This window comes from Lethenteron reissneri, chromosome 66 (genome assembly GCF_015708825.2).
Source record: "Lethenteron reissneri isolate LAM-NWPU_2019-01 chromosome 66, ASM1570882v1, whole genome shotgun sequence".
In the NCBI taxonomy this organism is placed as follows: domain Eukaryota; kingdom Metazoa; phylum Chordata; class Hyperoartia; order Petromyzontiformes; family Petromyzontidae; genus Lethenteron; species Lethenteron reissneri.
Genome location: NC_083844.1, coordinates 7,684,762 through 7,697,451, shown reverse-complemented (window position 1 = coordinate 7,697,451; position 12,690 = coordinate 7,684,762). Strand labels below are relative to the sequence as shown.

Genomic DNA, 12,690 nt, shown 5'->3' with positions numbered 1-12,690 from the left:
CGGGTAGGGTATGGGTATCGGGTACCTGATTGCGACCTCTGGGATGAAGCCATGTTGCAGGCGCGGGTGGGATGATTCTAGGAACTTGAATTGTGAGAAGAGACAAGACGTTGGGAAATGAGTGACAAACGGTTACTCACGAGTGACTCACGGTCTACCCGTACCCGGCCACACCAGGGTCGCAAACGGGTACGGGTAGCCGGGTACGGGTAGCCGGGTATCGGGTAGGGTACGGGTATCGGGTACCCGGTTGCGACCTCTGGCTCCATCTGAATCGCCCCCCCCCCTCCCGTTCATAACGTAGCACGGTTTCGTAAGTCGTGTACGGCGCCGTATTTAAATGCCCGCACGGTCGGTGTTGTGAAACGTGTTACGGTTCAACGCAACAAAAAGGGTGACGCACCGTTAATACCTCATAAATTAAGAGAAAACGTCGTACATTTGCATGTAATACTGGACTGTAACAAATACCGCACCGTAAATCTAACCTATAAACGTAATTTTTTGGCTGTTTGTATGTCTCTCTGTGTGTGCGCCTTGTAATAATATTAACTGACAAACTATTGGGTTTACGTTTCAACAGAGTACACAAATACAACAAACTAAGCCCCTGGATGAACACTTGCTATTTGTTTTTGCCCTTGGTTCCATCTAAACTAAGAAAATCACACTTTGTACAATGTACGCTCATCTTGATAACTGAGCCGCGCCAAAGCACGCATCTGCTCATGTGCAACGCCGACTGGCAGTTCCCCCTAGCAACACAAACACAGTTGTTTAGCGACGACGGGAGGTTCTCTCGCGTTAAAGATTTGGTGGTCATATTGTTTACGAGAAAAAATGCCTCCAAAACAAACAAAGAGAGTGGCGGCACTGTGGCGTGCAAAACAAACAATGTAACTTTACCGAAAGAACCAAGAATATAATGCAGGAGCAGTACATACATACAACTTAATAAAAAATACTATCCATAAATTTCATGGGTTAGATCGCGTAAATATCAAAGTGTCGTTAAACCCACCACCGCCAATTAGTAAGTTTGTCACGTAAACAGAACATGCCAATTCGTTACTAGTGTAGTGGGTTCCAGGAGACTTGAGACGTCTTTCGAGGCAACACGGTTTATTTGTAAACTACAACATAACTCCCCTAACTCCCACTCTCTAGGGAGGTACAGCCTCCGGGCTAACGTGCCCTCACACTCAGTAATCCTGGCTCTCAGCCCTCCGGCTATCTGTGCCCTAGGGGAGGCTAACTGACCCGACCCAGCCAAGGTACGGGTCCTGACCACTGGTCCGCGCTCGGCACCAGCCCTTACAAGGACGTCGGGTCCCAGGGTCCCAGGGTACTAGCTAGACTGTTCTTCTGTTCTTCGTCTTCGGAACACTCAAGGGTGCCACAGTCGGGTTTTTTACAATCGGGTTTAATTGTCTTTTTATATTAAACCCGATCATCTGAGATTGGGAGAACCGCACTTCTCAACAATGGGCTTCATCCATTCCAAGCTAAGGAACTCACTGGCGCCTAACGATTGTGGAGAAGCTCGTGTTCATCAAGACCAACCTGCTCGCATTCTACGACTACCCCGTGCTCGACGGCCCCGAGTACGATAGCAGCACCAATGAGGAAGAAGCCTAAGCCTATCAGAGTTTCGTATTCATTAAACCAGGTTTTAATTCCCCGAAATCGGGTTTAATTGTATTAAAGAAAAAACCCGATGCCTGCCGCTGGAAAAATTGGGTTTTTTCCACCCATGGGAACACTGCCCCGAGCTTGTCCCAGAGGTGCCCCTTTTATACACCTCTCGGGGGCTCTCCGCCCCCGGTACCACCCCCTCTCTGGAACCTTCCAGGGGGCTCTGGAAGAACCCCCCAACCCCTCACCTGGTGTCTGGGACCCTGGCTCCTCAACGGTCCGGCTCTCTCTAACCTTTCCCAGCTCAGTGTGGCACCCCCTATGGGCCTGTGCCCACAACTGTAGGTAAGTATATATACCGACGGTATAAGATGTGCATTTCCGACGCTAAACTAGTTTCATGACTCTCGGACGACACAAAGTATAGAGGGCATTCTTTATTTTGATTAGGGCGCTTCACGCAGATAACTTGGACAAGGATGACACGCAAATAACGATGACGCGAAGACAGCGGCAACGCGAAGACCGCACCGACATGAAGACAGCGACGGCGTGGAGACGACCCCGATCCCATGGCAGCCCGAACCGTGCTTGTCGCCTCCTTTTATCACTCACTCCGCCCCTGGCCACGCCCCCTTTCTTGAACTCTCTGGCCCATTCCTGAACTTCCATGGCGATTCCCCCTTGCGACAACTCGACGTCTTATTTATCAACCCTGTAATTCCCGATCGTGACCGCTAGTCCACGGACTGTCTTTGCACCCGCACCGTCTCCACACACATACTGTCTCCACACACATACTGTCTCCACACATGCACTTTCTCTACACTAGTACAGCACACCGGTGTGTTGGAGAGTAAATCCACAATCACAATCTGAGTACGACGTTTCGCCGCCGCCGACGTCTTCACCGCACTTGTGCGACTCGCACGCGTCGTGTGTCTAGTTTGTTGTCATTTCCCCGCACCTGCAATTAGCAGAGTTGACTCCACCGTGGCGAAATGTTAACTAGCTCTCCTGGTATACAGGTCTTGGGTTCTCTGAGATCCCTGGATAACTAGTGTGTGGTCCTTCGACAATGCTCCTTGGACCTCAGCATGCCATTGTTGTACGTCGACTTCAACCTGTTAGAGGGAATTATTAACACCCACACAGACCCTCTTTGCGAAGCGAGTGATCTAGTTTAACGGCGGCTGATGTGAAGACATTCGATTGCCTGGTCCCTCTGCTGTCCGTCTGTTCTGTAGGGGGCGAACCTGTTTCCAATGACCAGCTGCAAAGCACAACAAACAAAAGTTGGCCCTACTGCAGTGCAGTAGTGTTGTGTGGTTTTCTTCATTGCACACACCACACGCCTTGAGTAATCGCAATAGGTTTCCTCTCATCAGATGTTGTCCCATCCCAGACACTTGTACCTGCTGCTCCAAGACCCTGTCCAACCTATTGATCAGCCTCCTTATGTGCAATGTGTCGGTGGTCTCCTGACCTCCCATGGGTCCCCGAGTTGATGAGTCCTTTTGAAGGTTTCCTCTAGGGTTTTCTGCAACACAACCTCGGCTGCCAAATGACAATGGCTTATAAGGAAAAGAGTCACGGCACCAAGTGTAACCGGCCCGCCCTATCCCTCTCCTCCCGTGTTCATTACGAGGGGTCAGGCCGGTTAATGAGTACAAAAAAAACAATTATAGTAGATGAGTTCGGAGGCGATGAGTGGATACTCTGCGTTGTGATCTGCCCTCCTGAGAATTGGATGACTCCACCACCAAGGGACACCATAGGATTGTGTGACTGCAACTCTTTATTTCAAAGTGTTCTTCTGAGGAGCATTCGTGCGTCTGTACGACATCTACCTGAATCTGAATAGGCGTCCTGTACCCTGAATTAATTACTCTACTGGTGGGCGTGGCCTACTGTGCACCCACGTGACCCTATGGGCTTAATCCATGGTCATTATTATATTCATTCACAATTATACTTGTGGGTCATTTACATTAAGCCCATACCGGCTACACAAGGAAGAGCAATTCCTGATCAAACCAAGGGCATCAAAACCATCATGACTTTATGGGCTACCAAAGATTCGCAAACCTGATGTCCCATTAAGAACCATAGTACAATAGGCTCTGCCAAATAGAAATTAACACAATACGTAAGGAAACAAATACAGCCCAACATCGGTAGGACCTCTTCGTTCATCACAAACTCTGAACATCTCGGAAATATAATTAAACATATTAAGCTTAACTCTAATTATAGCCTCGTAAGTTTTGATGCGACTTCTCTTTTCACGAGGGTTCCGGTAAACGAGTCAATTAAATTACTCGACACTCTGGTAACGAACATAGGTTTAGCCAAATATATCCCAAGACTAGCTGAACACTGTCTAAAGAACATCTATTTCTTGCTAGGGGCAGCAATGGGCTCTCCTTTATCTCCTGTGATAGCGAATTTGTACATGGAAGATTTTGAAACAAAAGCAATAGCTTCAAGCACACTAAAACACTCTGTTTAGTTTAGATGTGGATGACACAAAGGTGGTCTGGCCACGCGGCAAAGATAAACTTAACGAATTTCTAAATCTCAACTCGCAAAACCCATCCATCCAGTACACCATGGAAGTGGAAGCTGACAGAACTCTACCATTTCTGGATATTCTGCTCGGACGGGGTCAAAATGATCAAATAACACAGCATTTGCCAAAAGAAAAAGCACACCGACGCCTATCTGAATGCAGTCACACCATCGCCCCACACAAAAATCTGCTCTCATCAAGACGCTCATTCATCGGGATAAGAAAGTATCAGATGGTGATAGTCTGAGAAGCGAAATTAAACATGTTAAGGAAGCGCTGCAAATGAACGGTTACAATGATGCACAAATCAACAGGGCATTGAATGCCACAATCAAATCAAATAACACGAGCATTGAAACTTCCCAAGTAATTAAAACGATCAAAATACCATACATTGCGGGAGTAACTGATAAACTAGCCAGATGTTTGGAAAAACAAAACATTCGAATTAGATTTGGCACGGTACATAAAATACAGAAATTAATATCTGGTACAAAAGAGGTATTACCGAAGCTATCAACAGAAGGTGAGTATCGGATTAACTGCACTTGTGGCAAATGCTATGTTGGGCAATTAGGGCGAATGATCAGCACGAGACTAAAAGAACACGAAATAAATATTAAATACTCCCAAATACAACTGTCAGCAGTAGCAGAACACGCGTGCCAACAAGGACACTCAATTTATTTTTTATCATGTTCTGTGCAAAACTAGCTACTACTGGCCAAGACTAATTAGATAATCCATCGATATTTAAAGAAATAAAAATAATTTTAACCGTTCGGATAGCTACCGACTTAGTGCTGTGTGAAAGCGAATCATCAAATACATTGTTTAAATGCATGCCTATACAGGCCACCATACTTCAATAGGGATTACCGTTGGTACGGCTATTTTAATACACACAATGGACAGGAAGGACAAGATCAATGGGCCAGCATAATGTGCAAGCATAATATACGTTGACTCAAGAGCGCAGAAGTTTCGTCACCACATCTACGCATCTATATAAGGAATGAAAAGGTGGACTTCTCCATAAATATGGCTGTCGCCTGATGAAACTAGTTGTAATTACTGGCAAAATGTTGTACTCAGATTGTAAATGTTGTGGCTTGGCTCTCCAACACACTTGCAAGCTGTTCTAGTGACAAATTGGCATGTTGTTTACGTGACAACCCTTACTAGTTGGCTGTGTCGGGTGGTGGTGGATTTAACGACACGATTACGCAATTAGAAAAATATATCCCAAAACAATAGTGTACATGACAATGCGTAGATTTGGCTAATAGACGCTTATCAATGGCTAGTATGACATCAATGAATTGGTATGCTTATGCAATTAAAGAAATATCCAGAAAGAATAGCGTACATGCCAGTGTGTAGATTTGGCTAATAGATGTGTATCAATGGCCCGTATGACATCAATGCATTAATTGCCAAGATTACGTGATGAAAAGAAACAAATGACTAAAATACTGCTAAACGACCGTATTCATGCAACTTCAGGGACAGAACAATGCTTCTCCACGACCAGTTAATCAGTAACACACCATCTTGGAATGGCAACCTTATGCGAAACCAAAACCCCGCGGAACAATCTTATTTGTACCGATATGTGCATTGTGTGTGTGTGTGTTGGAGGGCAGTCACCAAGAGGTCCAATAATTATAGCGGGTAGTATGGTTTGACTATGTTCACGTACGATTTCTGCTATTGGTGGTTCTGGGGTCCAGAGGCGGTGATCGGCTTGATAGCGGTCTTTCCTTGAAACGAAAACACCTCAGGTCCCCAGCAGGATGCGTTGGGTTGGTGGGTGTATGTCGGCACACGGCATGTGATTTTACTCGGCTGCATCCAGCCAGGCTCTGCGTCCACCGCTGCAGTGGTTGTCGAGTCGGCATGCTGCTCACGCTGACTGCGGTGCCCGTGCTGGCAGAGATCGATGGGTCTGGCTCCGTCTACAGTCATGTGCGCGATGGTCACGTCGCCAGATATCGCTTGCAGCTCGTCCGCCGGCGGCAGTGCGTCACCCCCCTTGGCACCAGACACGGTTGACCCTTGCAGAGTGAGGAACGGCTGGGAGAGACAGCGCCCGTCATGTCTTCCCCCCTCTTTCCGAGAGTCATCCAGCAGTTGTCTGTACGTCTCGTTCTCTGCTCAGTGGACACGCTCCAGATCAGGTTATATCGTTCCGTGTCAGTCTCTGGTTCGACCCTCACTATCCTTCGCCTGTGGGTTGACTAAGTACTGGGCACACTCACGAGTAGTGGTGGCCTCAGGTCTTCCTTCAAAGATGTTGACTTTGATCGGAGCACGATAGGAATAATCCTCACACTATGGTCGTGTGTGTAGGCTGTAGAAAGTCTTGTTCACAGTTCTCTCCCACACGTCTTGTATCGCAATGCTGCGAGTGCAAGCCTTTGCTTGGAAGTGGCTCACCCAATGACACGTATGAAAATAAGATTAAAAAAAAAAACTCCCTGTGATGCATGGAGTCTACCGGTCTAGAGCTCAATATTATTGCCAGTCACGAGGACAAGTCCCGGAGCCCGCCTCTGGCAGAACAGACTTCTGTGGTTTAGCGTTTCGCTTATATCCTACATTTTTCTTCTTCGGCTCTGTCTTCTCACAAAGCACCAGAATTATTTTGATTCCGCTCCTTGGCTCGTCATTGGTCAGGACACCTTTTGATTTTGCTATCACAAAGCAGCAGCTGTGGGCCTTTGAAGTCGAGACCTTGTGTCCGGGTGTGCGTCACCACCGCCATGTTATCCGTTCACGTTTTGAGCAGCATTTGCTGCACTCCCTGTCACGATTGGAACTTATGCATTTAGAATCAACATCACCAGGCGTTTAGAGAGTAACTGGCTGCTGCTATAAGTGTCCACGTGATGGTAGGCGGCTTCATTGAGGTATCATTTGTGATGGCCAAGTCACTTCTAAAAAATTAACCCGTAAAAACTAAGTTTTTCACTATAAATCCTTTATATGCGTGGCATCGGTTTTATTTTATTATTCATTTCTGTTTTTCTTGAGTAAGAGTTCAATTTTTATCACATTGGTATTTTAAATTAAATATGAAAAAAAAATTTCCCTAAAAAGTGGAAAATTTTGGAAAAAAATATTCACGAAAATAAATTGTCACGCACAACGAGTCTGTGTGCAAAATGTCAGCTCGATTGGATCACGGGAAGTGGGTTAAAAAACGACCGAAAGATTTGCACAGTCGTAAGCGCGCAAGCAAGCAAGTGAACTTAATATAAAGGATTTAAAAAGAGCTACGTGGCTCAGTGGTGGGCCTTACCTGGTAAAATAAAACAAAGAGTCTACGTAGTTTTCACTTCACGTGTATCTGTTCTCAGAGCAAAAAATATGGCCTCCACATTGCGTGCCATAACAGTCGTGCAGACGCGCTCGTGCTTTCGAATGGCTGATGTAATGCACGGCATTTTTTCTAAATTGATCTTTCTCGATCAGCTTCTCCTCCACCCACACCACCAAATTAACAAAGGTCCCAGTCGACGACTTACTCTCACTCGACATGCTTGCTTGGAGCCTCCTCCTTGACTCTTCCCACGTAGACCTCAACTTTTGTTCCCAAAGCAGAGACTCGGTCTCCCGTGTGCCAACTTAACCCCAGCCGTGTCTGACAACCGGGGCTTTTTTCCTGTTCCTGCTTCACGATCGAAAGAAGAACTGAAGAATCCTCCCCCCCAAGTTCTACTTTCACCCCTGGCCAAGTCTCGCGCTCCTGCTTCATGATCTGTAGGGAGGCAGAAGGATCTTCACCGTTGCATTCCACCTTCACCCCTGGCCACGTCTCGAAGCTGAGGGTCTCTCCGTGTTGTGATTTTAGCGATGCTGAGGGGGTCGCCAAAGGAGTCGCAGAGGGGGTCGCTGCGGGACCCTCGCCCCCGAGGCTCGCTACGATCTCCTCAGTGGCAGTCACGCCCTCGTGGAGCCTGGCCCTACCGCGGGCGCGGCGGCGGAGGAGAGGGGGATGGGCCGGCGGCGTTGACTCGCTCGAGCCCGCGCGGGCCTTCCGGCATGCCCGGAGGCTCCTTGCCTCGGAGGAGGCCTTCCCGCGCATGGGGCACGTGAACGCCCTCCCGCCCGCGTGCGTCTTCTTGTGTACTTTGAGGTTGCCCAAGTGCGTGAACGATCTGTTGCACACGTCGCACGTGTACGGTCTCTCGCCTGTGTGGGTGCGCTTGTGGATGCCCAGGGTGCCCGACTGGGCGAATGACTTTCCGCACGTGGCGCACTTGTAGGGCTTCTCACCCGTGTGGGTCCTCTCATGTTTGACGAGAACCCTCGACTGGGCGAATCGCTTCCCGCACACCGTGCACCCGTAGGGCTTCTCGCCCGTGTGGGTCCTCTTGTGGTTGAGGAGCGCTGTCGACTGGTTGAATGCCTTGCCGCACGTGGCGCACTTGTACGGCTTCTCACCCGTGTGGACCCGATTGTGGATGACGAGGGTGTCCGAGCGCACAAACGCCTTGCCGCACACCGTGCACACATACGGCCTCTCGCCTGCGAGGATCCTCTCTTCCGGTGAGACATCTCCGGGCAGTGGGACGATCGACTTCCTGCGTCGTACCCGCTTCATGTGCACGCTCTGATGGGAGCAGAAGTCTCCCGAATTCGCGAAAACTTCACCGCACACCCAGCACTTGTAGGGCTTCTCGTCGGCGTGGCTCCTCTGGTGGCCGATCAGAGTGGCCGCTTTGTCCGTGCTGTACGGGCAGTGGGGGCACTGGTACAGCACCGACTCGGTCCGGCCCCTGTGCCGCTTCATGTGGTCCTCCAGGGCGGGCAGGCTGATCACCACCCAGTTGCAGATTGGGCAGTAGATCTTGATCTCTCCTCCCTCGTTCATCATTCCCGTCCTAGCACTGGGGCAAAGAGTGAGGCACACGAAGGAAAATGAATCTCCCTCGCCCCACCCCTGTGAAGTATCGCAAACAAGTCGTGAAGCTAGAAACCACGGACACCGGTTGCTAACTGTAGAACAAAGAAAGTGGTCGTCGCTGCGTCGCGTGGCGCTTTCAGATGCTGCTGCTGCTTCTGGCGGACGTCTGGAACGCTCTTCCTCTCCGGTATGAGGAAGCTACTGGGAGCTACGATGCACTTTTAAATCACCACCTGGATTGACTAACTAATTTCTTTAGAACTGCTGCTTGTTGTTGTGTTTAATTTGTTGCCCTTCCCCGCACCTCCTATTAGCGCGGTTGGCTATTGTTCTGTTGTTATTGTTGCTGCCTTGCCCAATCTTGATAAATTGGACTTAAACAATTTCCATTTGGCAACTTGCTTACCTTTGGTTGTATTTTACACTTCCTATCGTTTGTTTGTGTGTATCGTGTGTTTGCCGTTGTACATCGCTGACTCCCCATGGCCATACTGAACAACTGTTAAAACGAGCTTCATCCTCCGTACCGCATCAGCGCCATCTCATCTCCAGCCCGTACCACGCCCGTTTAGCCACCCCTCTATACGGCTAAACAAAAACTGCTTGGGCGTGCAGTGGATGGGCATGCGGGCTACATGACCCAGCCAACATACAGTGAGGGAAAAAAGTATTTGACCCCATGCTGATTTTGTACGTTTGCCCACTGACAAAGAAATGATCAGTCTATAATTTTAATGGTAAGTTTATTTGAACAGTGAGAGACAGAATAACAACAAAATTCAGAAAAATGCATGTCAAAAATGTTATAAATTGATTCGCATTTTAATGAGGAAAATAAGTATTTGACCCCCTCTCAATCAGAAAGATTTCTGGCTTCCAGTTGTCTTTTATACAGGTGTAATGCGGTTGTAAACGGCCCTTCTGAGGTGCCGTCAGGGGGGGAGGAGTTAGGTCACGTGGGGGGGAGAGGGGTTGAGTATAGAAGGAGGGGAACCGGAAGAGCAGGGGGAGTGACTGGGAGCCAGGAACAGAGGAAGGCCACGTAGGGCGAAGCGGGGTGTGGCGAGATCGCCACGAACACGGGGGAAGCGAGGATCGGCACCGTTGGCCAGCGGTGACCGACCCGAAGCAGCAAGGAGGCTGCAGTCAGCAGCGGGGCTGCACAGAGAGAGTGGGCAGCGGGTCTGCATACAGTGACAGCCAGAGGGTCTGCACATAGGGGTAGCAGCAAGTCTGCAGGGAGGAGGTTACAGTAGATGAAGCAGAGAGTCAGAGGGGTGAGGAAGCTATAATAGCAGTGAATAGCCGGGGGCTACAAATACAGGAGTTATAACAGAGTGCCGTGTGGGTAAAGACGTGAACCTGAATAAAGACACGAAGACAGAAAGAAGTGTTCGAGTCCTTTTATTACACAGGTAACGAGCTGAGATTAGGAGCACACTCTTAAAGGGAGTGATCCTAATCTCAGCTTGTTCCCTGTATAAAAGACATTTGTTCACAGAAGCAATCAATCAGATTCCAAATTCTCCACCATGGCCAAGACCAAAGAGCTCTCCAAGGATGTCAGGGACAAGATTGTAGACCTACACAAGGCTGGAATGGGCTACAAGACCATCGCCAAGCAGCTTGGTGAGGTGACAACAGTTGGTGCGATTATTCGCAAATGGAAGAAACACAAAAGAACTGTCAATCTCCCTCGGTCTGGGGCTCCATGCAAGATCTCACCTCGTAGAGTTGCAATGATCATGAGAACGGTGAGGAATCAGCCCAGAACTACACGGGAGGATCTTGTCAATGATCTCAAGGCAGCTGGGACCATAGTCACCAAGAAAACAGTTGGTAACACACTACACTGTGAAGGACTGAAATCCTGCAGCGCCCCGCAAGGTCCCCCTGCTCAAAAAAGCACATATACATGCCCGTCTGAAGTTTGCCAATGAACATCTGAATGATGCAGAGGATAACTGGGTGAAAGTGTTGTGGTCAGATGAGACCAAAATGGAGCTCTTTGGCATCAACTCAACTTGCCGTGTTTGGAAGAGGCGGAATGCTGCCTATGACCCCAAGAACACCATCCCCACCGTCAAACATGGAGGTGAAATCATTATGCTTTGGGGGTGTTTTTCTAAGGGGACAGGACAACTTCACCGCATCAAAGGGACGATGAACCGTCAAATCTTGGGTGAGAACCTCCTTCCCTCAGCCAGGGCATTGAAAATGGGTCGTGGATGGGTATTCCAGCATGACAATGACCCAAAACACACGGCCAAGGCAATAAAGGAGTGGCTCAAGAAGAAGCACATTAAGGTCCTGGAGTGGCCTAGCCAGTCTCCAGACCTTAATCCCATAGAAATCTGTGGAGGGAGCTGAAGGTTCGAGTTTCCAAACGTCAGCCTCGAAACCTTAATGACTTGGAGAAGATCTGCAAAGACGAGTGGGACAAAATCCCTCCTCAGATGTGTGCAAACCTGGTGGCCAACTACAAGAAACGTCCCTCATTAAAATGCAAATCAATTTATACAATTTTGACATGCGTTTTTCTGGATTTTGTTGTTGTTATTCTGTCTCTCACTGTTCAAAATAAACCTGGTGGGTTGGAAAGAGACGTGACGTCACGACCCAGTCTCCCTCTCACGATATCCCTCTCACCTGATGACGGTCGCATTGCGTTGCGATCGAAACGTCGTGATCTATTATTTTGTCTACCTACGTGAGTTTTACCGATAGAACCAAAGAGTATGGATTCTGCAGTCAAGAAAGCTTCAAATCAAGATTGATAAGGACCCTGTACAGATCTTTCAAGGATTTGTGAGCTCCCTCACACTGCGACTCAGCCTGCAGGTTAAACCCACGATGGATCGTAGGCATGGACGGCCTGCAAGTCTAACATCGGCGCAAGAAATATCTCATGGTCTCTCTAACTAAATATCTCCTGTTCACGATCTCCATCTCACAATCTCCATCTCACAATCTCCATCTCACAATCTCCATCTCACAATCTCCCTCTCACATCTCCCACTCACAATCTTCCCACTCACAATCTCCCACTCACAATCCTCCCACTCACAATCTCCCACTCACGATCTCCCTCTGACGATCTCCCACTCACGATCTCCCACTCACGATCTCCACTCACGATCTCCCACGCACGATCTCCAACTCACAATCTCCCACGGCCTCCCCAAGGCCTCCCACGATCTCTCTCTCTCGGTTATCAAATCTCTCACCCACGTCTCTACTCACCACGGTCTCTTCTCCCACTTCTCCTCCCACACGGTCTCTCTCTCCCCACGTCCTCTCCCCACGGTCCTCTCCCCACAAGTCTTCCTCCCCCACGGTCTCCCCCACGGTCTCTCTCTCCCCACGGTCTCCCTCCCACGGTTTCTCCCCCACGGTTCCTCCCTCCCACGGTCTCTCCCCCACGTCTCTCCCCCACGGTCTCCTCCCTCCCATGGCCTCTCCCCCACGGCCTCTCCACCCACAGTCTCTCCCCCACGGACTCTCCCCGGCCTCTCCCCCACGGTCTCTCTCACTCACGGCCTCTCCCCCCACGGCCTCTCCCCCACAGTCT

The 12,690-nt window shown here is 49.1% G+C and overlaps 1 protein-coding gene across 1 annotated transcript; it reads right to left on the bottom strand.

The window, feature by feature from the left end:
* Nucleotides 1-2,065: 2,065 nt before the first annotated feature.
* LOC133359852 (zinc finger protein ZFP2-like) lies at nt 2,066-9,294 on the bottom strand. Its single transcript, XM_061578407.1, has 2 exons — nt 7,738-9,294; nt 2,066-6,283 (listed from the first exon to the last, which is right to left on the bottom strand). The coding sequence occupies exon 1, from the start codon at nt 9,087-9,089 to the stop codon at nt 7,740-7,742; it is 1,350 nt and encodes a 449-aa protein (XP_061434391.1). The 5' UTR covers nt 9,090-9,294; the 3' UTR covers nt 2,066-6,283; nt 7,738-7,739.
* Between the last annotated feature and the right edge of the window lie 3,396 nt (nt 9,295-12,690).